A 25,118-nucleotide genomic window follows, 5' to 3' on the forward strand; every position below is an offset into this window, starting at 1 on the left:
TTAACTCTGACTGTTGCATCTTAATTGAAAGAGGTGTCTTACCATTTAAGAATTTACAAATAAACTGAAGTTGTGGCCATTAGTCAGAATTTCACATGAAGGATAAAAGCACATGCTTTTGTTCAGATGAGTTATGCGGGGGGTGAGGGCAATTTCAAAGTCAGATCCTGATGACCTCCATGACAAAATATGATACAAATTGTTTTCTTAAAAAATGGTCCAATATAATGTAAGTACACTTTCAAGGTAGATAGTATTACTGATAAGAGGCTTGAAATTTAGCACAACGTTTGAAGGAATTTATCTCAAGTTAGATTACCTTTTGGTTCTTGCCGTTGTCCATGTTTAAATTTAAGGTAATTTTGATGAATAAATTGAGTGGTTTCAGTGAAAGTAAAGAATAATTCTGTGTTTACTATTTATTTGTAAAATTGTTTTAGCCTAAGTTTCTTCTAGACTTAAGTATTATCAATTATTTATTTTTAATAGTTCAACAATTTTGACATCTTCCATTTGTGAGTGTGTATTAAAATTGAGGAGGACAGTCCCCACACTTCCAGGTTGTACCCTTGAATGATCTGAGTGCCTATGAAAGGGTAGCCAGGATGGTCCCCACACTTCCAAGTTGCACCCTGGGGTGTGATCTGAGTGCCTTGAAGGAGCGGCCAGGGCGATCCCCACACTGCCGAGTTGCGCCTTGAGTGATCCCAGTGCCTGGAAGAGGGAGTCACCTAGGTGCTTGTCTCCTGCTCTCCTCCTCCCACCTCCTCTCGTCCCACAATTTTGTTAATTTCAGGAAAAAACTGACTGTCATTCGTATCTTTTAAACTACTTTTGAAACCTTAGAGTCGATCATATTCAGTGGTCTATCACAGAAACAAAGAACAGAGTAACATATGTTTTTCCACTCATAAGCAGACCTTGAACAATTATTATAATACTATAAGAAAGGGATTGGCAAACTAGGAATTCCTAGTGGGAAACTGTCAGGGGAGGAGGGGTGGGATTGGCAGTTGAGGGAAACTGCTAGGGGTGGGAGGTATACCTGCATAATCAACATTTGTATACCTAACCCTGAATTGTACCCCACATCTTTATAATAAAAAATAAAATTGTAAGCTGTTTTAAAAGCTATAAAATCTTATCCCAATGAAGACTTTAAGACAGTGTTGGGTTTGATGAGTATACAATTTATTAATCCTTTAAAGATTTTTTTTTGAGTCAGAATTATTAAGTGAAATAAGATAAGATTGCTGTATGCATCCTGGAGGAACAGTGGTTTCAGAAAATAAATGAGGAATAAAAGTAAGAGTCTTACTATCGTTACTTCAATATTTGGATCCTGATTTTCATGTTAAGAGTATTTAATTTGAATTTAAAATTCTGGCTTTTAGAACTTTTAACAAAGAGATAATTAAGAGTTATTTATAGCTTGTAATTTAATTGTATGCTTAAGAAAATTTCAATTTTTTCTGTGCTAGTGACGTGTTCTTTTCCATCATATTGAAGATGGTTCTTCTGGAACTGGTGCCATCCTCTTTGTGGAAAATCAGTGAATCAGGGACATCATGAAAGGTTCACTGAGTTGAAATATGAACTCTGGCACTATCTAAAGGTGTTTAATGTCTTCACTGAACTTTGTGTCAGGATTTACTTTAGTTAAATGGACATACAGGCTTTTAGATCTCTTTGGATTTATCACACTGCACAGTTCTGGAATCTTTCGATACATTATTAATTACTAGAAAGTCAGAATTATTGTACTGGTGGAGAGAAGGGAGAAGATCCTTGGTTCCTTTATATCAGAAGTGAGGATGAGCTTCGAATTTCCTGCTTTGGGCTGCCTTTGCCTTGGCTCTTTCTACGCATGATCCTGAGAGACACTCACAGGAGTATGCTTCCTTTCCCTGTCCTCCCTCCCTGGGCTGGGGCTGCCCACACCATGGCGGAGGGCAGGCCAGCCTGACCTGGTCTGTCCTCGTGACTTTGATTGAATAGCAGTCCATGCAGTTGGTCATTGCCATGTTCCACAGCATCCTTTTCATCTCCGTCCACTCGTGTTAAAATTATTACTGCATGCCAGTTTGTAAGAGTGAGGGTGTGTGGAGGAAGCTCTAGGGAGCCGACAAGATGGCTGCTGTCCCGGTGACTGGAGTGCTTAGCGCATGCAGACATCCTCCACAAATCCACACTCCTCGCGCCCTGCCCACGTGTCTGAGGAGCCTGCTCTGTGCAGGCCGTGAGAGCAGTCGGGAGGGTCTGACCTAGCTATCTGTGCAGTCCCAGCAGGGCGAGACTCCCCGCCTCCTAATAGTTGTACTGCTTTTGAAGGTTCCAGGTCTGTGCAGCACAGTGGGGGACTCCAGGAGTGTGGATCTGTGGAGGCATTGTATTTGGAGAACTCCAGTTACAAGTAAGTAACCTGGTTTTCCTGTTGGCCCCTGACTCCTAGGAGAGCCAACGCCGATGTGACCCAAGTCACAGCAAAGTACTGACAGGAGCTTGTTTTGTTTTTAAGCATAATTAGGAAATAGCATATTGAATTTGTCCATCAGTTGTCTCTTGGTGTCCTTAGCACATAGCACAGTGGCTGACACAAGTGGGTGGTAAATACGTATTTGTTAGATGAATGGATGGCTAGATCATGAGCATAAAGTGTGTGTGCGTCTATGTGCATGTGTGTTTATGCTTTAGACATTGTGTTCGTTGATGTCCACTGCAGGATTTTGAGAATCCCATGCTAAACCCGTCTCTTCTGCCAGTAGGCTGCATGTGTGTCTGCTTTGTAGAAGAAAAGGCCTTTATTTGACAGATACCTTCCTTTCTCATCATGGGCTACAAGGGGGGAAATATTTCAAAGTTTTGTTTTTTTCCAGAGAAAATTAAGATATCATGCAAGATAAATTAATATTTAAAGGATTTTATGAGGCTTAATTTGATTTCCTGTATTTTAGAATGAGTAGACAGTAGAGGTGTTGAAAGCAAGAAAATTAGCAGAGACTGTCAAATTTATTCCCTAAACTTTGGAACTAGTCCTTGCTCAGTGGATCATAACTTGATTCTTTTCTTCAGCTGGTCTCTTTAGTCCCAGATGGGGACAGTACCCTGGAAATTCTTGTTGGAATTTTTATTCTATAATAGTAGTGTGACTTGGGGGTCACGCTCTCATTCTTCATTTGCTGGTGTTTCCTTCTTAAGAAGCAAAGTATATTCGTGTGGAAAGATATTTAAAAACTAAGAAACTCCTTGTCATAAAATTGGAATGAACCTTCTATGATTTGCTTGATGCAATTTCAAGAGCTTAGGCAGTATAAATGCTAGTTACTATAGAGAGAGTAGCTCCTTTATGAAAATGGTTCTTCCCATGCCCTTAAAATTTGACTTATCTGGCTTTTCCATTGATGTATTTGCTTTGTCTCTTTTGCAGAACTTAACACTACAAGTGGAAACCTTCCTTCAACAACGCCAATATCTCCATCAGCCATCTCAACTCAAAACCTGGTCATGTCTTCATCAGGCGTAGGAGGTGATGCCAGCGTAACGCTGACGTTGGCCGATACTCAGGGCATGCTTTCTGGAAGCCTGGACACCGTGACACTCAACATCACCTCTCAGGCAAGTGCCCTGCAGAGAAGAGTTAAACAATTCTTTCAAAAAATTATCTTTGGAAACTTTGTTAGTTTATTTTTTCCTAAATATATATATCTTGAACATTTTTTTTCAAAATTAAAATGGCTTATGATTTAAAATTTTTTTTTTATTTTAAAGATGTGGGTTACAATTCAGTGATGGGTATATAAGTGTTAATTATGCAGGTACCCTTATTGATGAGGTGTACCCCCCTCACCCTCCCAGCAGATTCCCACTACTTCCAATTCTGTCTCTCCCCCATGGCAGTTTCCCACTACTGCCAGTTTTTTTCTTACAGTATTACGATAATTGTTCAAGGTTCGCTTATGAGTGAGAACATGTGATATTCAGTTCTTTGTTTCTGTGATAGATCACGTAGTATTATAGACTCTAAGACCATTCAGGTTGCTGTGAAGTTCATAATTTTGTCCTCTTTGTGGCTGCATAATATTCCATTGTCCATATGTACCACTTTTTATTATTGAGTTCTCTTTCAATGGGCAGCAAGCATGGTTGGTTCCATGTTTTTGCTATTGTGAATAGTGCTGCAATAAAGATACGTTTGCAGGTATCTTTTTCATAGAGTGATTAGAGTTCTTCTGCGTATATTCCCAGTAGGGGGATTGCTGGGTCATATGGAAGGTACATTTTTAGATCTTTTAGGAATCACCAAACTGTTTTCCACAGAGCTTGTATTAGTTTACACTCCCACCAACAATGTAGAAGTGTTCCCTTTTCCCTGCATCCTCGCCAGCATCTGTTGTTTTTTGAGTTATTGATGTTGGCCATCCTGACTGAAGTTAGGTGGTATCTCAGTGTAGTTTTAATTTGCATTTTTTTGATGACTATTGAGGCTGAGCATTTTTTCATGTATCTGTTGGCTACTCATATGTCTTCTTTTGAGAAGTGTCTGTTCATATCTTTTGCCCACTTTGTAATGGGGCTGTTTGTTTTTTTCTTTTTGGCATGTTTGAGTCCCTTGTAGATCCTAGATGTTAGGCCCTTGTCAGACATACAGTTGGAAAATACTTTTTCCCTATCTCCCTGCTCTCTTGATGGTTTCTTTGGCTTTGCAGAAGTTTGTCAGTTTGATGAGGTCTCACTTGTCTATCTTATCTCTTAGGGCATGGGCACTTGGGGTTTTGATTAGGAATTGGTTGCCAGTTCCAATTTCCATAAGAGTGTGTCTCCTGCATTTTCTAGGGTTCTTATAGTTTGAGGTTTTATGTTTAGGTCCTTAATTCATTTAGAGTTGATTTTTATGTATGGTGATAGGTAGGGGTCTTGTTTTAATCTTCTGCATGTGGTCAACCAGTTTTCCTAGTATCATTTACTGAATAGGTTCTCCTCTCCCCAGTGGTTGGTGGTGGAGGCTTTGTCAAAGATGAGTTGGTTGAGAAATTGATGTTTTGCTTCTGGAATCTCTATCCTGTTCCATTGGTCTCTATGCCTGTTCTTATACCAACCAGGCTGTTTTGATTATTGTAGCTTTATAATAAAGTTTAAAGTATGGGAGTATACCTCCTGCTTTGTTTTTGTTTTGCTGAGGATTGTTTTGGCTACTTATGGTCATTTTTGTTTTCATATGAATTCCTGTATAGTCGTTCCAGGTCTGAGAAGAATGCTGCTGGTAATTTAATGGGTATTGTGTTAAATCTGTAGATTGCCTTGGGTAGAATGTTCGTCTTAACAATGTTGATTCTCCCAACCCATGAGCATGGAATATTTTTCCATTTGTTTGTGTTATTATTGATTTCTTTTAGCAGTGTTTTGTAGTTTTCATTGTACAGGTCTTTCACATATCTGTTTAGGAAGATGCCAAAGTGTTTCATTTTTTTGTGTGACTATTGTGAATGAGATTGTGCCTTTCATTTGTGTTTCTGTTTGTTTATTGTTGGTGTTTAGATATGTGACTGTCTTTTGCACATTTATTTTATATCCTGAGATTTTGCCAAAGTCCTTTATCAGTCCCAGGAGGTTTTTGATAGATTCTCTTGGGTTTTCGAGGTATAGAATCATGTCATCTGCAAAGAGGGATAACTTGACTTCCTCTTTTCCTATTTGGATACCCCTGATCTCCTTCTCTTGTCTGATTGCTCTATCTAGGACTTCTAAAACTATGTTGAAAGGGTGGGGTGAGAGTGGGCATCCTTGTCTTGTTTTGGTCTTCAGGAGAAATTCTTCCGATTTCTGTCTGTTTGGCAGTATGCTGACTGTGGGTTTCTTGTAGATGGCTCTTACTATTTTGTGGTATGTTCCATCTATGCCTAGATGTTTGAGGGTTTTTACCAAGATGGGGTGCTGGATTTTATCAAAGGCTTTTTCCGTATCTAATGGTATAATCATGTGTTTCTTGTTTTTACATCTGTTGATGTGTTTAATTACATTTAAGGTCTTGTGAATGTTGAACCAGCCCTGCATCTCGGGGATCCACCACTTGGTTGTGGTGGATGATTTTTGAGATGTGTTGTTGGATCCGGTTTGCTAGGATTTTGTTAAAAATTTATCATCTATTTTCATCAAGAATATTGGCCTGTAGTTCTCTTTTTTTGTTGGATCTTTACCTGGTTTGGGTATCAATGTGATATTAGCTTCATGAAATGATTTGGGGAGAGTTCCATCTTTCTCAGTTGCCTGGAATACTTTCAATAGGATTGGTATCAGTTCCTCCTTGTATGTTTTGTAGAATTATGCTGGAAAGCTATCTTGTCCAGGCCTTTTTTTTGTAGGTAGTTTTCTTATGATATATTCAATTTCCTGGATTGTTATTGGTCTATTTAGTGTCTTGATTTCTTCTTATTTCAACCTGGGGAGGTTGTGTGATGTCAGAAAGTCCTCTGTTTCCTTTAGGTTTTCAAGTTTGTTTCCATACAAATGTACATAGTAGTTTCTGATAATCTTTTGTATTTCTTTGGGATCAGTTTTGACTATATCTTTTGCATTTCTGATTGTGCTTATTTGGGCTTTTTCTCTCTTTTTCTTGGTCAGTCTAGCTAGGGGTCCATCAATCTTGTTAAACTTTCAAAGAACCAGCTTTTTGTTTCGTTAATTTTTTTTTTTTTTTTTTTTTTTGAGTTGGAGTCTCACTCTGTCACCCAGACTGGAGTGTAGTTGTGTTTTGTTGATTTTTTTGCATTATCTTTTTGTCTCCTATGTCCTGAAATTGGGCTTTTATTTTAGTGATCTGGATTTTTCTGCTGAAGTTTGGGTTTTGGTGGTCTTGCTTTTCCAGCTTCCTTAGGTGTTTTTTAGGATGTTAACTTGTGGTCTTTCCATTTTCTTCATGTATGTTCGAAGAGATAAGAATTCCCCTCTTAGTACTGTTTTCATGGGGTCCCAGAGGTTTTAATAAGATGTTTCTTCATTTTCATTTGTTTCCAGGTGTTGTTTTTACCTCTGTTTTGATTTCCATATTGACCCAGGAGTTGTTTAGCATCATGCTGTTTAGTGTCCATGTCTTTGTGGGTTTAGGGGGAACTTTGTTGGTGTTGATATTTATTTTTATTCCACTGTGGTCTGAGAAGGTCCATGGCAGTATTTCAATCTTATGGAATGTGTTTGTGCTTGATTTATGACCAAAGATGTGGTCGATCTTAGAGTATGTTCCATGTGGTGATGAGTAGAATGTATATTCTGTGACTATTGGGTGGAGTGTTCTGTATATAACATTTAAGACCATTTGGTCAAGTGTCACATTAAGGTTCTGAATCTGCTTGGTGATTTTTTGTCTTCATGATCTGTCTATGGTTGTGAGTTATGTATTTAAGTCCCCAGCTATGATAGTGTTAGAGTCAATATTGTTCTTAAGTTTACCTAGAAGCTGCCTTATGAGAGTTGGTGCTTCCATGCTGGGTGCATATATGTTTACGATTGATATTTCTTTTTGATAGATTGAACCTTTTATCTTTATGTAGTGACCTTCTGTATCTTTTTAAATTTTTGATAGCTTAAAGGGTATTTTGTCTGATACTAAAATCATGATTCCGGCTTTCTTTTGTGTTCTGTTTGCCTGAAATTTTGTTCCTCATCCACTTGCTTTGAGTCTGTGAGAGTCCTTTTTGGTGAGATGAGTCTCTTGGAGACAATATATTGTTGCCTTATGATATTTTATCCACTTTTCCATTCTATGTCTTTTCAGAGGTGCATTTAGCCCATTCACATTCAAGCTAATTATTGAGATGTGAGCGTTTATCCCTGACATGAGGTTCTTATACAGTTTGTTGTTATTGCTGCTGTTTATTTGTTTGTTATCTTTCTTTTGATTTTTGGTTGATTCATGTGTATTTTAAGTCTTTTCCTTGCATTCTTGTAAAGAGCATTGTCGTTCTTTTTTTCCTTTCTTCTGTGTTTAATACTTTCTTAAGTGTTTCTTTTAGAGCTGGTCTGGAGGCAGCGTCAGCTCTCAGGGATTGATTGTCTGGAAAGGATTTTAATTCTTCATCACTGACGAATTTTAGGTAGGTAATTCTTGGTTGAAATTGTTTATCTTTGAGAACTTTGAAGACTGGACTCCAAGCTGTCCTGTAGTGTTTCTGTAGATAAGTCTACCGCTATTCTAATTGCTCTTCCCTGATAGGTAGTCTGGTCTTTTTCTCTTGCTGCCTTTAGGATTTTTTTCTTTTATACCTACTTTGTGTAGGCAAATTACTATGTGTCTAGGAGTTGGTCTTCTCATTTGTTGTCTTGCAGGGGTTCTCTGAATCTCTTGTGTTTGAGTGTTCGTATCACTGATGAGATGAATTTTCTTTGATAATTTCATGGAATGTTTGCTCCAGGGTGGTCTCTGTCTCTCTATCTGCCTCAATAATTCCAATTAATCTTAGGTTCAGTCTTTTGAAATAATCCCTCATATCTTGGAGGTTTTGTTTTGTCTTTTTAAGCTTCTCTTCTATGTTTTTAACAGTTTGAGTTAGTTCCATATTTTGATCCTCAAGCTCTGAGATTCTTTCTTCTGCTTGGTTAATTCTACTTTCCATGTTTATCAGTTTGTTATTTATTTCATTCACTGTATTCTTTACTGCTGTTTTCTCAGCTTTCAACTCCTTCATTGTTTCCTTTTGTCTCCTCATTTTTATTTATTCTCTCTATTACTATCTTGATATCTGGGTTTGTGATTTGAGACCAGTCATCTGGGGACTTTTTGTTATTTGTGTTCTGAAGTCTGTATTTTCAGTGGCTGACCTTCCAGGGGTCAGTGTGAAACTCATATTCTTCCTTTGTTTTTTCTTCATTTATGTTGATTCCCCCCCCCCTTTTTAACCTCTTCTTTAATTCTGTTGCTCAGGGATGGGAAGTTAGCTTTTACTTCTGTTTGCTCAGTCTTCTGTTCTTCCTTATGTAGATCCTCTGGCTTTGTTCAATTCTGAAACTGGACTGTGGATGGGGGGGCTGTACTTTTTGCAGTTTTGAGATTTAATTGAGAAGGAAGCTGTGATTCAGAAACTATCTGCAGATCCCAGTATCTGCTGACAGGTGTGTGGCCCCCCTGGATCCTACTTCCCACTGCCTTACAATCTATTGATGCAGTGGGGGCATAGGTTTGCCCACTGAAAGCAACATGAGATAAGAAAAAGGAAAAGAATGGGGAAAAAAAGGAGGGGGATAAGAGGATGGTAGACAGAGAGAAGAGGGAAATAGGCGTACCAACTAACAAATGATAAGAGATACAAACAAAGACAGAAAAGATTTTAAAAAAAACATATAAACACACAAATCAATCAAAATCCCCCTATTGATGTACTCTCCCTCAAAAATACCCATACACAAACAGGAAGTCTAAAAACAGCAGTATTAAAATAGTAGAAACAACGCAAATACTAAAATGTAGTCAAAAACAGAAAGAGAGAAGAGGGGAAAAAAAATAAATGAAAAACAAGCAAAACAAAAAAACAAAAACAAAACTCGCTCTGAGGCTATTCCTGTAACTTCAACTTCTTTTCAGCTCTGATCTCCAGGCCCTCCCCTCTGCTGTTCCCACATTGGGGAGGGGCTTCTGTCTCTCTGAGTTTGATGAGATAACCTTTAGGTCTCAGGTTGAAGCCTGGGCAGAGCTGGGTGGGGCAATGCAGGTCTGCCTGGTCAGACAAAATGGAACTGGTGGGCATTTCCTCACTGGTGGTGGAGCTCCTCTCCAGCTCTCCCTGTCCTGCACTCTCCACGGATCCCAGGCTCGTGCCTCTCTGCTGTCACAGGTGAAGGTGTGGGCCAGGTGCCAGGTGGTGAGGATCAACTATATTTCGCAACCTTTTGTTGGGAGAGCCCTGAGAACAACACAATCCTACACACCGGGGCCTCCAATCTCAGGGCAGTGGAGGTTTGTAGTCACTTCCAGAGGAGAGCCTCGGGTGCATGAACCAAGTCTTCCCTCAGACGAACTTTCACTCACCCACCGGCACACACCCACTCATGCAGAGAGTCTTTATGGACCCTCGTTTTTGCAGAGACTCTCACAATCTGACCTGTTCCATTGCCATCTTGCCCACAACTCCTCGTGTTTTTTAATTATAAAATGTAATATGTTAAAAGCAAGAGAGAGAAAAAATGTAGACAATATAGAAAAATATAAAAATAAACAAAAACTCCAAGCTTTTAATTCTACTACCCAAATGGAACTATGGTTAACATTTTAGTGTATATATCCTTCTAAACTTTTATATACATATTCTTAGCATATACACACACACACACACACACATACAGATACATATTTTTGCAGAAGTAAGTTCACGTATACACCATATAGTGTAACTTTTTCTCCCTCTTACTGTGTTGTGAACATCTCCTATCAATAATTTTAGCAATACAAAACTTTTTAAATGGTTGTACAGAATTTCATTTTTTAAATTAGCTTTATTGAGGGGAAACTGTTTTCAAAGTTTCAATAGTGTGGAACTTTTTCATTTCCTTAGTCACAAGTTTTTAGATTAATGCCTCCCAGTAGATATGCTATGTCAGAGGAATGTGCATTTTTATGGATGCTTTAAGATGCCAGAAACCTTTTCAGTGTTTAATTAGGAAAATCATAATGATAAATTATGATTAATTGTAATGAGGATGAATTATAATAAAGCTGTGTCAGAATTTTGATAGTTGAAGATTAATTATAATAAAGCTATGGCAGAATTTTGATAGTTGATCATAAAAAACCCAAATTGGTTAATTAGCATATATTGTTCAACAAGTAATTTTAAAATCTCCAATAGAAATTGTGTAGCTTTATTTGAATCTTTTTTCTGTTACTGACAAACTTAGACTTATACTGATTTACTACTCTGGAAACAGCAAAACCAGATCAAACCTATCTTAACTTTACAAGTTGTATTTTTCTAAACACAATCCTTTGGCAAATAAAATTATGACTTTATTTTCAAGAAATTAATGGAGATATAAGAAAATGTCTATAAGTATGTAAATTTTTATGATTGTTTAAGACCATAAATATTTGACCTGAAAGTCAGAAAGTGGTCATGAGATATTACCCAGTTTCTAATGGTACTTATTCAGTTAAGTAAGAATTATTCACTAGGAGATGAATGAAGTGGTTTAATATCAGTCCCTTAAAATGAGACATGTTTCTTGACTTTAGTGAACTATAACGGCACTGGGAAGAGAGCAAATGTGAAGAAATAAAATTACTCAGCATTATTCTGCATTTAACACTTGTATATAATTACATGAAAAAAATCAGAATCTCCCTAAAGGAACCAAAAGGAAACCATAATACAAACATTGAAATTACTATAAATTTTAAAAAGATCGGAAAGTAACATACATTTATTATATATATATTGTTGTTGTTTTATAAAGTCCACGAAAGAAAATGATTCTAAAACAATGAAAAGTAGTCTTGTTTAGTTAAGAAATAGCATTCTTAAGTAATAGGCAAAGTTGAATCCTTAATAGAAGAAGTTTGGCTTTTTCGCACCATGTTTGCTGCCAGAGCACAGGTGTCGTGAAAGCCACCCTTAAAGGTCAAAATGGGAAAGGAAAAGATGCACATCAACATCGTCGTCATCGGACACGTTGATTCTGGCAAGTCCACCACCACTGGCTACCTGATCTACAAATGTGGCGGTATCAACAAAAGAACCATCAAGAAATTCGAGAAGGAGGCTGCTGAGATGGGAAAGGGCTTCTTCAAGTATGCCTGGGTCTTAGATAAGCTGAAAGCTGAGCGTGAACGTGGCATCACCATCAATATCTCCCTGTAGAAATTTGAGACCAGCAAGTACTATGTTACTATCATCGATGCTCCAGGACACAGAGACTTCATCAAAAACATGATTCCACGCTGGGCTCGGTGGCTCAGCCTGTGACCCCGCGCCTTTGGGAGGCTGAGGTGAGTGAATTGCCTGAGCCCGTGGGTTCGAGACCCGCCTGGGCAACTTGGCGAGACCTCATCTCTACAATAAATCAAAATGAGCTGGGTGTGGTAGCGTGCGCCTATAGTTCCAGCTACTTGGAAGGCTGAGGTGGAAGGATCGCTGGAGCCCAGCAGGTTGAAGCTGTGGTGGCCGGCAGCGGCCACTGCACTCCAGTCTGGGTGACAGAGTGAGACTCCAACTCAAAAAAAAAACAACAAAACATGATTCCGGCACATCTCAGGCTGACTGTGCTGTCCTCATTGTTGCTGCTGGTGTTGGTGAATTTGAAGCTGGTATTTCCAAGAACAGGCAGACCCATCAGCATGCCCTCCTGGCTTACACACTGGGTGTAAAGCAACTAATTGTTTGCGTCAACAAAATGAATTCCACTGGGCCACCCTACAGCCAGAAGAGATACAAAGAAATTGTTAAGGAAGTCAGCACTTACATTAAGAAAATTAGCTACAATCCTGACACAGTAGCATTTGTGCCAATTTCTGGTTGGAACGGTGACAACATGCTGGAGCCAAGTGCTAGCATGCCTTGGTTCAAGGGATAGAAAGTCACCCGTAAAGATGGTAATGTCAGTGGAACCACGCTGTTTTAAGCACTGGACTGCATCCTACCCCCAACTCGTCCAACTGACAAGCCCCTGCGTCTGCCTCTCCAGGATGTCTACAAGATTGGTGGTATTGGGATTGTCCCTGTGGGCCGAGTGGAGACTGGAGTCCTCAAACCTGGCATGGTGGTCACCTTTGCTCCAGTCAATGTTACAACTGAAGTGAAGTCTGTTGAAATGCACCATGAAGCTTTGAGTGAAGCCCTTCCTGGGGACAACGTGGGCTTCAATGTCAAGAATGTGTCTGTCAAAGATGTTCGCCGTGGCAGTGTTGCTGGTAACAGCCAAAATGATCCACCAGTGGAAGCACCTGGCTTCACCACTCAGGTAATTATCCTGAACCATCCAGGCCGAATCAGTGCTGGCTATGCCCCTGTACTGGATTGTCACATGGCTCACATTGCATCCAAGTTTGCTGAGCTGAAGGAAAAGATTGATTGCCTTTCTGGTAAGAAGCTGGAAGATGGCCCTAAATTCTTGAAGTCTGGTGATGCTGCCATCATTGATATGGTTCCTGGCAAGCCCCTGTATGTGGAGAGTTTCTCTGACTATCCTCCTCTGGGTCGTTTTGCTGTCTGTGATATGAGGCAGACGGTTGCTGGAGCTGGCAAGGTCACCAAGTCTGCCCAGCAAGCTCAAAAGGCTAAATGAATATTATCTCCAATACTTACCACCCCAGTCTTAATCAGTGGTGGAAGAACAGGCTCAGAACTGTTTGTTTTAATTGGCCATTTAAGTTTAATAGTAAAAGGCTGGTTAATGATGACAATCCATCAGAAAACTTTCAGAAGAAAGGGAGAATGTTTTGTGAACTGTTTTTGTTTTTTGCGTGTGGCAGTTTTAAGTCATTTGTTTTTGAAATCAATACTTTTTAAGGGAAACGACTTGACCAAAAATCTGTCACAGAATTTTGAGACCCATTAAAACAAAGTTTAATGAGGAAAAATAAAAAAAGAAAAGACAAAGTTTGGAACAAATATGTTTTTGTACTTTATATAAAGTATTATATATGTTTTTTACTTAATCCTAATTTAAAACTTGAAAAGAGCCCAATTATGGAAAAAGAATAGATGATAATTCTAATTCAGGGAAAATTACTTTATTTTGAAGTATAATTTTAATTTATTTTTTCCCAACTTTGGACTCTTGAGGGGTCAGAGTTGTTTGCCAGAGTTGTTCGGACTCTTGAGGGGTCAGAATTGTTTGTCACTAGTTGGCTACTTGAACCTGACAATTTTACAGGGAAGTGTAACATGCGTGTAAAAAAAATCTATTCAAGGAAGTAAAGTAATTTCAGTTTCTTATTCTGAATACAAAAAGAAGTAATTTATTCATGAAAGAAATTTTATTTTATGTGAGTTCTTGTATTTTTCTTTAAATTTTATTGTTATAGATAATTGGCCAGGTGTAAAATATTTAATGTTCTTGTGGATCTTAGTAAAAAGTCAAAATTTAACTGTGAAGTGAGCCAGAAATTGGCAAGTCTTTAAAGACTCCTAATGTGAAAAGATGCCAATTCTGAAGTAACAAAGTTAGTTGTAAATGTAATAACCAGAATTATTGGCCCATGCTCTTTAAAGCTTTCTTATCTTTCATCTTCTCAAATTACTTATACTGACCCTTAGGCTTCTAAATATCTAGGCATTTTTGTTGAGGCGCAATATTTTTGTTTGTATGTTTATTAAGAATTATATATAGGGCAGTGAAATGAAACTGCTAAGAAAAATATTTTTGGCCGGGCTCGGTGGCTTAGCCTGTAATCCCGTGCTTTGAGAGGCCAAGGTGAGTGAATTGCCTGACCCCGAGGGTTCGAGACCCGCCCGGGCAACTTGGCAAGACCGCATCTCTACAATAAATCAAAAATTAGCCGGGCGTGGTAGCTCGCGCCTGTGGTTCCGGCTATTCGGAAGGCTGAGGCGGAAGGATTGCCGGAGCCCAGCAGGTGGAGGCTGTGGTGGTTGGGAGTGTGCCACTGCACTCCAGTCTGGGCGATAGAGTGAGACTCCAACTCAAAAAAAAAAAAGATAAAGAAAAATATTTTTGATGAAATGATAGTACATGTGAACAGTAGATTAGGTTGCTTAATAATATGGTAAAATTTGTTGTCACATCACATGTCATTCATCAATATCCAACCCTTGGTCATTTTTTACCCAATATTTCCCAGAACATATACGTCTCTGGGCTTCAGTAGTCTCAGATTGGGTCAATAGTTGTGAGTGGGGCTGTAATTTGTACTGTCAATCACCAGTTCCTTCTGCATCTGATGCCACTGCTGGGGCTGGTAAAGCAGCTGGGCCTTTGACCCATTCCACTCTGCTGAGGCTCAGCTCTTGCTGTTATATTATCCTCTTGCAAAGTTCATGGCACTTGGAGAATGCAAATTCTTGTCATCTCTACCTCAGTATAGGCCAAATATAGCACATAACTAGACTGCAAATAATAAAGCAAATGACTTCTAGATTATATCGTTTCAGTGGATTCATGTACCACTTTCATGCATGTAGCTGATTATTGAATATAGATTTTATTGGACACTTTGTTTTTGAATCAGAATTTGCATTAAGGATAATTAATATTTACAATTTAAACAAATAATAAGCTAGCAAATTACATTGTATTCAGAATTTTTAAATTACAGTTTTTATTTTGAGATAACTGTAGACTCACAGGCAATTTTAAGAAACACAGAGAAATCCCATATTCCCCCAAAGGTGGCATCTTCATCCTGCAGAACTGTGGAATGTCACCATTATTGTTATCCAGAAGCTAAGATACAGAATATGTCCGTCACCACAAGGACCCTCATTGCCTTTTAGAACTACTTCCACTCCCACTTCACCCTCACAGCTGCCACTCTGCTCTTTATTTCTATAATTTTTCGATTTTGAAACAATAAGGGATCGTAATTTTTCCTTTGACATACCTACATAAGCTAAGAATCTCAAACATCTTGGCTTTTGGTTGGTAATATATGAATTTATTGAACCAACACTGGTTCTTATGTGTATAAGAATTTCTGACCAGCAGTTTTTTGTTTGTTTGTTTCTTTTTTTTGGTCTTTGGTTAATAAAACAAAGACGTGTAAATAAGTTTAGTTTAATTTATACCATTTTCAAATTGGGTAGATTATGATAAGAGTGGTGGTAGCAGCCAGCAATAGACATGTAACAAGAAATGTAGCAGTCACTAGTATTTGAAAAGAGCAATATTCAGTGAACTTCTCTATGTGCAGTGGATGGTGAACATGAATCTTTAGTGCATAAATAAGGACTCTTCAATTTAGCTCATGTAATAAAAACTAGACTGATAAAAGGAGATACCTAAAATAGTCTCATCTTGTTTGTCTTGCAAGGTGCACATGGGAAGTAAAAAATCCAAATCAACCATAGAAGCCCTCCTTTTCTAGAGTCCCCGTGACAACTTTGCATTTTTTGCCTCAGTTTCGCCACCTTCCCATCTTTTCCATAAGAAATGGACCTAAAACTCTTTGATGGGTGGAGTTTTTAAAGGCCAGCTCAGCCCGGCTTTTCAGTCCCACGTCTCTGCTCAGTTCTCACCTTTCCTGCTAGGCTCAGCTTGTGTCCTTCTGACATTGAGAAGCAGATGCCACCCTGAACCACAGATGCCAGTGACACCAGCTGCAGACTTGGTGATCAGCTACAGTGTTAACTATGTGTGAAGTATAGCATTTGAGTTGCATTTTTGACATTTTAGCATTTGAGTTGCATACTGAATTACTAATATAAAGTCAGTATTTGCAGTACCTATTTGGATTGTTTAAGCTACATCTTCCTCTCTGCTCATGTGCCCCATCCTACCCTGTCATTTTCATTTTTTATTTTTCTGTCAGATTTACTCGCATAAAGGTGTGCTGGAGAGGTGAAAAGACTTAGTGATTTTATATAGCACAGCAAAATTGTACATGTGTTTTTAAACAAATAAATGTTTATGTATTTACATACACATAAAAACTTCGGAACATAATTTATATACACAAGTTCACCATTTATTTAAAGTGTACAATTTAATGGTTTTTAGTTTATTTATGGAGTTGTGCGGCCATGACCATAATCTGATTTTGGAACATTTCATCACCCTCAGTGAAACCTGGAGGCTTTAGCAGCGACTCTAAGTTCCCCTCACCCCAGGCCCATCCTCACGCTGTGCTCTCTTGCCCTTGCCCTGGCAATTGCAGATCTACCTTCTGTCCCTGTGGTATTGTCTGTTGGGCATTTCATCTGAATGGAGTCCTCTGTGTGGCTTTTTTTTTTTTTGTAGATCAGAAAATATAGTTTATTTAGAAAATAGATTAAAGAGAGAGAGAAAGGAGATTCACCCCTCCCCCAGGTAGGGGTGGGGCCAGGGCTTAGGGAAACAAAAGGATGGCCCCCATATGGTCCTTTGTAACTGGCTCTTCATTTAGCTTAGTGCTTCCCGGGTTCTTCCATGTTGTCTCATATATCAGCATATCAGTGTGAACCTTTTTATTACTGAGTGATATTCCTTTGCACCACATTTTATTTATGCATTCATCAGCTGCTGGGCGTTTAGGCTCTTTCTACTTTGTGGCTGTCACAGATAATGCTGCTGTGATGTTTTCATTCAAGTTTTTGAGTGGATATCAGTTTTCATTTCTCCTGTGTTGCTGGGTTAAGTGGTGACTCTGTGGCTAACTTTTTGAGCAGCTACCAACTTGTTTTCCAAAGTAGCTGTACAATGAAAGATCTTTAAAATTATTACTTGGTTTGCTAATGTTACAACTTGTAAAATAGTTGTAAAATAGTACCAATCTTTTCCCAGGGTCAGCAGTTCCCAGCACTACTCACGGATCCCTCGCTTTCGGGCCAGGGCGGAGCAGGCTCGCCGCAGGTCATACTAGTGAGCCACACGCCGCAGTCAGCGTCCACTGCTTGTGAAGAAATAGCCTACCAGGTATGGGCTGTGCTTACATCCACAGAGCCTTCAGAGCTTTTACAAAAACATACAAATTCAGAAGAGATGGCATGAGAGGGCCATGGGGTGGCACCATAGGCCCCGGGTGGCTGGGACTGGCTTCAGAGGAGGTGTCCCCAGCCAAATCTGAATGGATGAAGGTGCTGAGCTCTGAGGATCGGCAGGGGCATATCTTGAATGACAAATATGAGATCTCATTCATTCTGTGATTTGGTTTTAGAGAGTGAGGTTGTAGTATCAGAAAATTAGATGCAGCAATTAATGATGTCCAGATCTAGTTTTAAATCTGTTCATGTCTTCTTATCTTTGCCCACTCATCAGACTTCACTTAGCTGTGGACCTGTCGCTGGCTCCAGGGCTCACTTGTTAACCACTATTGTGTGTTCCAAATCTTGCTCTAGTCAGCGCATTTCAAGTATTCCAGCAGTGTTGTTCTTGTTGAAGGTGTCCCTGGCTCATTTTGCCAAGATGATAGAACATGTGGCACGGACTTGGTGCATGTTAGGAATGTCCTTCTTATTACTGCCGTGGTCTATCAGTTCACAAACCACGCAAGTCCAGGAAAGTGTGTGAAAAATCATGGAATTTCTGGCTCATTCCAGGTAGCTGATGTCTCTGGGACCCTGGCCCAGGGCAGCCAGCCTGAGAAGGAGGGCCGGGTACATCAGTGCTTGGAGTGTGAGCGCGCCTTTCCGTCGGCTGCCGTGCTCATGCACCACAGCAAGGAGGTGCATGGCCGGGAGCGCATCCACGGCTGCCCCGTGTGCCGGAAGGCCTTCAAGCGTGCCACGCACCTCAAGGTAGGCCCAGGGCACTACAGTGGATGGGCTGCCCTTCCCTTGTGGCTACAGACTCCGACTCTGAGGTTTAGCACAGGTCATGAGTCTTGCTAGCAGGAATAAGAGACCCAGATAATAAATGTCTCCATCTTTTTGAGGAAAAAGTCAGTGTATACACGTCTATTTACCAGGTTGCTTCCGCTATAGCAGGTCTGTTGTGGTGTACTGCTGAATGGGTTGCACATTCACGTGAAATTCAAAATCTGTTCCTAATACAAATAAAAATAATATCAAGACCCCATTTCTCCCCATCAGACTGGCAAACATTTAAAAATTCATCCACTCCTGTAATCAAGGCTGTGGAAAAATAAACGTGATTACTGGTGATTACTGGTGAGACTGAGCTTGGTAGGATTTTCTATAGGGGGATTGCTTGGTTCCTAACAAAGCCGCATGTGCATTCACTTCGAGGCACAGCTTCACAGGTGCTCCCTTCACTGCGTGGAGTACCTCTGTTCTGGCTGTTCACAGAGTGGTGCTGGTCACTGCATGTTGTTGGAGACCGCCACATACCCCCCGTGGGAGGCAGGCAGATGAGCCCTGGCCATCCTGCAGAGGGTGTCCTGACAATGTGGGTGGGCAAGGCAGGACTCTGGCAGGTGATTCAGAGAGGCTCAGGAAGGACATGTGATCAGGTTCTCTGGTGTCCAGCCTGGGGTGCCTTCCCCTTTATAGGGAGCAGTGTGGAAAGGAATGGGAATCAGACCAGCTCTGCAGTGGAGTCACCTGAGAAGCACCGCTTCAGCCAGGTGGTCATAGTCACAGTCATTGGTGATGCTGGTATTTGCCCTTGGTAGCATGTAATGAAAATGACACTTTTCCTAAAAACCCATAACTTTAGTCCCGTCATGAGAACAACAGAAAACAAATCCCCTTTGAGGGACATCCTACAAAATTCCTGACTAGTCCTTCTCAAAACTGTCAAGGTCATCAAAAACAAGGGAAGTCTGAGAAACCATCACAGCTGAGGGGAGCCTAAAGAGACCTGAGGACTAGATGGCATGTGGGATCCTGGATGGGATCCAAGACAGAAAGAGGACACTAGGAAAAACTCAGGACATCTGATCAGGTGTGGACTTTCCTTAGTAAATGCACCAGTACTGGCTCATTAATTATAGTAGACATACCCTACTATCACAAAATGTTAGTGATGGGGAGCCTGTTGGGTGATGTGGTTCATTGGGAACTCTCTGTACTACTTGCTCAATGTTTCTGTAAATCTAAGACTGTCCTTAAAAAACTTAAGTCTACTGATAAAAAGTAATTACACACACACAGGGAAGGCATAACTGCAGAGGTGGTGGTTGGAGAGAAAGGGGGATGCAAGTGGTCTGCGGACACACTGGCCATTGCTCAGATCTCTGGTCTGTCATGTCTCTGGAGACAGAGTGGGCATCACAGCTCGTTTGGAAGGGAAACTGCTCCAAGAGGACAGTGTGTTTGGATCCCTGGGGTCCCTGTAGTTGTGTGTGTGTGTGTGTGTGTGTGTGTGTGTGTGTGTGTGTGTGTGTGTGTGTGTGTGCGCGCGCGCGCGCACGCGCGCGCGTTGAGGGGGGGTGTTTCTGGTTTTTCACGTGTTTGATGTTTTTTTAATGAGTGTGGGACTCCAAGAAGGAAGAGCTCTATTTAAGTGAGAAATTCTATCCGAGAAACTGGAATACTGGATCTTTTCATCAGTGTGGCCTTTTTTGAGTGTGGAATAGAGCAAATGGGTGTTGGATGAGGCATGTGCTAGTAGTTGGGGTGTTGATAGCCTTGCCTGAAGCCTGTTGCCCAGGACCCTGACTGCAGCCCTGGGCCTGTCTCCTCTTTGATGCTTTACTGTGCTGAAGGAAATATGTCTGCTTTGACTGCTTGGATTCTTTCTTTGGTATCTTTCACAGAGAAGCTCCCCTACCCACCCACCCCGCCCCTGCCCCGGGGGCGCAGCTGATGTGGAGTCCTCACATCACTGCTCAGCACCACCCCTTCCTGGTAATTCTGGCCTCACTGTAGCAAAGTAAAGCCAAGAAGTGTTAGTTAATTTGGAAGGCTGAGGTGGAAGGATCACCGGAGCCCAGCAGGTCGAGGCTGCAGTGGCCAGGAGCGTGCCACTGCACTCCAGTCTGGGCAACAGAGAGAGACTCCAACTCCAAAAAAAACAAAGGCTTCCACTCAAGCTGGTGTTGACCTTTTACCGTGGAACTCTTTCTCAAGGAACATTTGTCAATATGTCAGAGAATGCTTTCTGGTGGGAAAACAGGCTGCAGTTAAATGTTCAACATGATTCTATTTCAGATGACATGGCATACCTGTGTTCTGTTTCTCATAGTTGAACTATCTGAGGGCAAAGCATTCTCATTTCTAAGATTCTTTTCTAGGCTTTGTCTCCTCCCTTTTTTAAGAGAAGCATTCTTAAGACTTAGTAAAATTGTACTGAATAGTCTATTTAGACAAGTTAAGACATTTCTGAGGCTATGTATGCCCTTTGTCATTTTGGATGGAATTGGAAATTTCTGAAACTACTTCCTCTCATATTTATAGGTCATTAGGTCCCATAGATTCCTCTTAAAGAGAGTTAACCTTACCCATTATAGGTTAATTTTTCTTATTTTTTGCTATGGTACTCTGATTTTCACATTATAGATGTGGGTATTGTTCTTGTGTCTCCTAGCATAGACCACAGCAACCAAGTTTCATCTAGATAGGGTCACAGCTGATGGATTTTTTTGTGTGTAAATGGGCAGGAAGATAAATGAAATCATAGTTGCAGTCCCTGTAGACTTTCTGAGAAGACTGTGCATGGTATCTGCATGATTGGGAAAGGGAAGTGAGTTGGATTGGAAGAAAAGGGTCAGGTGTTAAGTGTAAAATTGAGAGTCCATTTCTTCAGGGGTTCATGGCAGGGTCTCTTCAGCAGGTAATCATGAAGAAGAGGTTGGAATGAGGAATGGTACAGACTGCCCAGTAGTTAGGAGACAAATGGTGGGCATCCCACTGGTCTCCACACAGCCCTGCCGTGGCCAGTCCAGTGCTGCCAGCCTCTCGGAGAAACCCTTCAGTGGCCCCATGGAGGAGATCTGAACCCATTTGTCCTGGGAGGTCTTGGGAGATAGAGTCACTGCTTCCTCTCTACCCTCCCCTGACCTCACCACGCAGATGGTAATGTGCTTACCTCCCTTCCCATGGGCTCAGGCTTCCTTGCCTTTTTCTTTGTTTCCTTCTCTTCTTGCCCCATTAGAGGATGGGCTGCCTCTGCCTGTGTCCTTTGGAGCCATCTGAGTTTTCTTACAGCACTTCCAGAAAGTGCAAGGCCTGTATAAGGAGATGAAGACAAGAAAAGTTCATCTTGACTTTAGAAGATTTGGGGTTCATTGTGAAGTAACCATTGTGCATTTGTAAAACCTACAAAGTGTTTTATGAGAGGACTTGTGTGTGGGAGTCTCTGAAGGATGTCCCACACATCCAGGCCAGGTCCCCCAGGACCCTACAGGGCTGGCTGTGCCACAACTTCTGGGTGAACTCACATGAGAAATAGGATGAGACCTCCCACAGCTGATGAAGGGAGGCTCAGCAGGGCTCCTGCACTAGACTCCCTGCATGACGTCACTGGTCTCATTTCACCTCATGACAGTGTGGTGGAGGAGATCTGCCGTCCCTGTGTGGGACACAGACTTGGTTGGGCCACACAGCTAGCAGGCAATAAAACTCAGATTGTCTACCTGCCCACCCAACCTGTCTCCTTGTGACCTCTGCTGATGGAATCTGGTCCTTGAAATGCAAATCAGAGACGAGCCTTTTGATTTTATCCTTGCCACTGGCCTGATCTTTTGCAGTGATTTGTTTTTCCTTTGCTGTTTCAAATCTCTGAAGTTTGATCTGAAATGTTTCTGCTTCTGTGTTTCATCTCTCCTAGGAGCACATGCAGACTCACCAGGCCGGGCCCTCCTTGAGCTCCCAGAAGCCCAGAGTGTTTAAATGTGACACCTGCGAGAAGGCATTTGCCAAGCCAAGCCAGCTGGAGCGCCACAGCCGCATCCACACAGGTGAGTGAGGGACTTCCTTCACTTTATTCCTCTTTGAAGTAGAGCATCCTGCATAAGGAGACAGGACTCGACTCTCGTGTGCGATGTCATGTGTTATTTGTAAGGCAAGGTCCATGTGTTCCACGTCCCCTAATTTTTTATCAGTTTATTATCTCAGCTAACTTTTTTGCGGGGGTCCTGCCCCTGCAGGGATTGGGGGTCTCTGTCGGTGTGACAGCGTCAGTGATTTAAACTGGAGGGATAGATATAAAGAGAAAGAAAGGGGGGAGAAAGAAAGAGACTGGACTCCTGTCTAGTGCAGAAGCTGTTTAATGGGTGTAATCCCAAGGCTTTTATCCCCAAACTCTGCAGTTATCATCATGGGAACTCCTACTGCTATGGTTACACAAAAGGTAGCATGTGCCTTTCACATGAACAGGTCCAGGTACACACAGGACACCCCCTACTCTCAAGCAGATGTATTTTTCAAACATGAAGAAACACATGAAGTTCTTATCCAGTTTCTATGTACCCTTAATTGTTTATAGCTACATAACATCATTCAGTGCTTACACCCGAAACCAACATAATGATATATTACCTCTTACTATTCTATACTAATTCAAACTAGTTTCTATGAAACAGTGGCTGCTATAGTTACACTCTCCTAGCAACAGCAAACCTAATTCAAACTTCCCTGGCCCCCCTGAATCAAACTGAACTAACCACACTTCTATAACAAAATGGTTACTTAAATTTTCTTAATCTATATAAACTATATTCCAAAACCTATATCTATAAATTTCTAAAATCACATCAAGAGAACCTGTGACTTGCACTAAGGCTCCTCAATGTGACTCAAAGTTAAACTTAAATTGTTTAAAAGCAAAAAGCATAAACCGTAGAAAATGTGAACAATAGACTCCCAAGTTAGCTGTGTTCGTTCCGGTTTCAGAGTCCTCTGTTAGAGCAAGTGGAGCCTTTCCTGGTTCCTTGTGCCAGATGGAAAAGGAGGGAGGGAATGGGGTCAACAGCTCCCGAACACATCCTAGTGGTCTCGGGGTCAACGGCCATTCCTGATCCCTAATGCTCAGTGGGCCTCCGTGGCTGGCTCCCAACTCTCAACATTTTTTCCAGTAGATTTTGCCATTTACATTTTATTATTTTTATTTGAATTTTAAAATTACGATTTATAATCTGATTTGAGTTTTTCTATTTTATTCTTTGTAATTCAAGATGATATGGCAATAACATCTGGTATATGATATATCTTTTACAGTTTGTATATCATAAAGACTGATATTAAACTCTGAACAAAACAAAAATTTTAAAAGATGTTTTGATAGGAAAACTCTCAACTCAATAGCCTGTTTTTTGGCAGATTATCTAATGTCATTTTATATTCATTGGTGGATAAGTGTTTTGTCATGTTTTAGTCTTTTTGATAGGAGCATTGGTAAGTATCCTCCATCCTTCTCTGTGAGCCTATGGATCCTGAAGGAATTAAACCGCTTCTTGTGCATGTAGGTCCCAAGAGGAGCTAATGGGTTGACCCAGCCAATAAGCCCAAGTTCTTGAGTGCTTCTTGTCAGGTGGTTGTTTTTGTGCCTTTTAAGCCGCTCAGTCCTTTCCAGGAGATCCATCTGACTTCCTGGGGCTCAACATTTGTCTCTCATGCAGCCTCTCCAGCTTCTCTACTGGCCCTTCTGACTTCAGAGGGTTTGGGGAACAAGCTATTTAAACATGCTGTAGCTGTGTTTAAATGAGACTCAGCTGACTGAGATTTAGGAAGACGCAAGGGCAGGGACATGGTACTCATTTTCTTTTGTTTTATAACAAATTATTCCACATTTAACAGCTTCAAGGCCCCCACCTACCATCAGCACCTGTGGTCAGAATCTAGGTGGGTTTGGTGGGCTCTCTGCTCAAGGCCTCCTGGGCTGGAGTTGAGGAGTCAGGCCCACTGGACCTCTTCCTGGGTGTCCTGGGGAGGAACCTGCTCCAGGCTCATCCCGGGGTTGTAGGACCCTGCTCCTTGTGTTGTAGGATGACTTCCAACCAGAGGAAATGTTTTTAAAGGACTCACAGATGGCACCCCCAGCTAATTTCCCTTCTCACCCAAAGTCAACTGAAAAGTGACCATAATGATGGCCTCCCCTCTGTCATGTGTGAAGAAGCATGACCCAAGTGCCTAGGATTGGGGCATGAAGCCTGGGGCTGTTTCTAGTACTTTTCATCTGGAGGTGTGCTGAGGTAAAGCCTCATTTGCCATGGACACTGAGTAGAAGGGAGAAAGACCTGAGCAGACCACACCACTTGAGTCTGTGAGGATGAGGAGGGGGTACCATCAGAGCAGCAGTGTGGGCCGTGTGCTACTGTGTGGTCTGCAAGGCCAGGGGAAGGACCCAGCTCTGAGGGGGAGAGGCAGCAAGCAAGTTGAGTGGGCACAGGGGAAGCTGGGTCGAGCCCAGGAGCACAGCAACCACTGACAGGAGGGTGGCAGGACAGAGAGGCCTGACACCTGGTGTCCATTCAGGCAGCACTCAGCAGACACCAGACTCAGCAACGTCTTTTTCAGCTTCTCAGTTTCTGTGTTACCTTGAAAGCAGTTGAATAGCAATGTTTAAAATATATAAATCACACTTTTTATTAAGTGGGTTTGATATTCTCTTGTATTTAATATCTTTTTGCTTAACTGCGAAAAACA

At 41.1% G+C, this 25,118-nt stretch overlaps 1 protein-coding gene and 1 pseudogene across 2 annotated transcripts in view; both read left to right on the forward strand.

Annotated features, from left to right (window-relative positions):
- The window catches only part of ZNF236 (zinc finger protein 236), a gene marked incomplete at its 5' end in the record, with an annotated part of 108,464 nt that overhangs the window by 77,909 nt on the left and 5,437 nt on the right, over positions 1–25,118 (forward strand). The window contains 4 exons of the mRNA XM_008060792.1: positions 3,428–3,615; positions 17,416–17,547; positions 18,171–18,368; positions 22,303–22,432. Coding sequence (XP_008058983.1) covers positions 3,428–3,615; positions 17,416–17,547; positions 18,171–18,368; positions 22,303–22,432 — 648 coding nt within the window. The remainder of the gene's footprint in view (positions 1–3,427; positions 3,616–17,415; positions 17,548–18,170; positions 18,369–22,302; positions 22,433–25,118) is intronic.
- On the forward strand, positions 11,607–13,263 carry LOC103263125 (annotated as a pseudogene). Its single transcript, XR_002482121.1, has 2 exons — positions 11,607–11,914; positions 12,219–13,263. The product of XR_002482121.1 is annotated as a putative elongation factor 1-alpha-like 3 (transcript).

This window comes from Carlito syrichta, unplaced genomic scaffold (assembly GCF_000164805.1).
Source record: "Carlito syrichta isolate Samal-C Ts95f unplaced genomic scaffold, Tarsius_syrichta-2.0.1 Scaffold304732, whole genome shotgun sequence".
Taxonomy (NCBI): domain Eukaryota; kingdom Metazoa; phylum Chordata; class Mammalia; order Primates; family Tarsiidae; genus Carlito; species Carlito syrichta.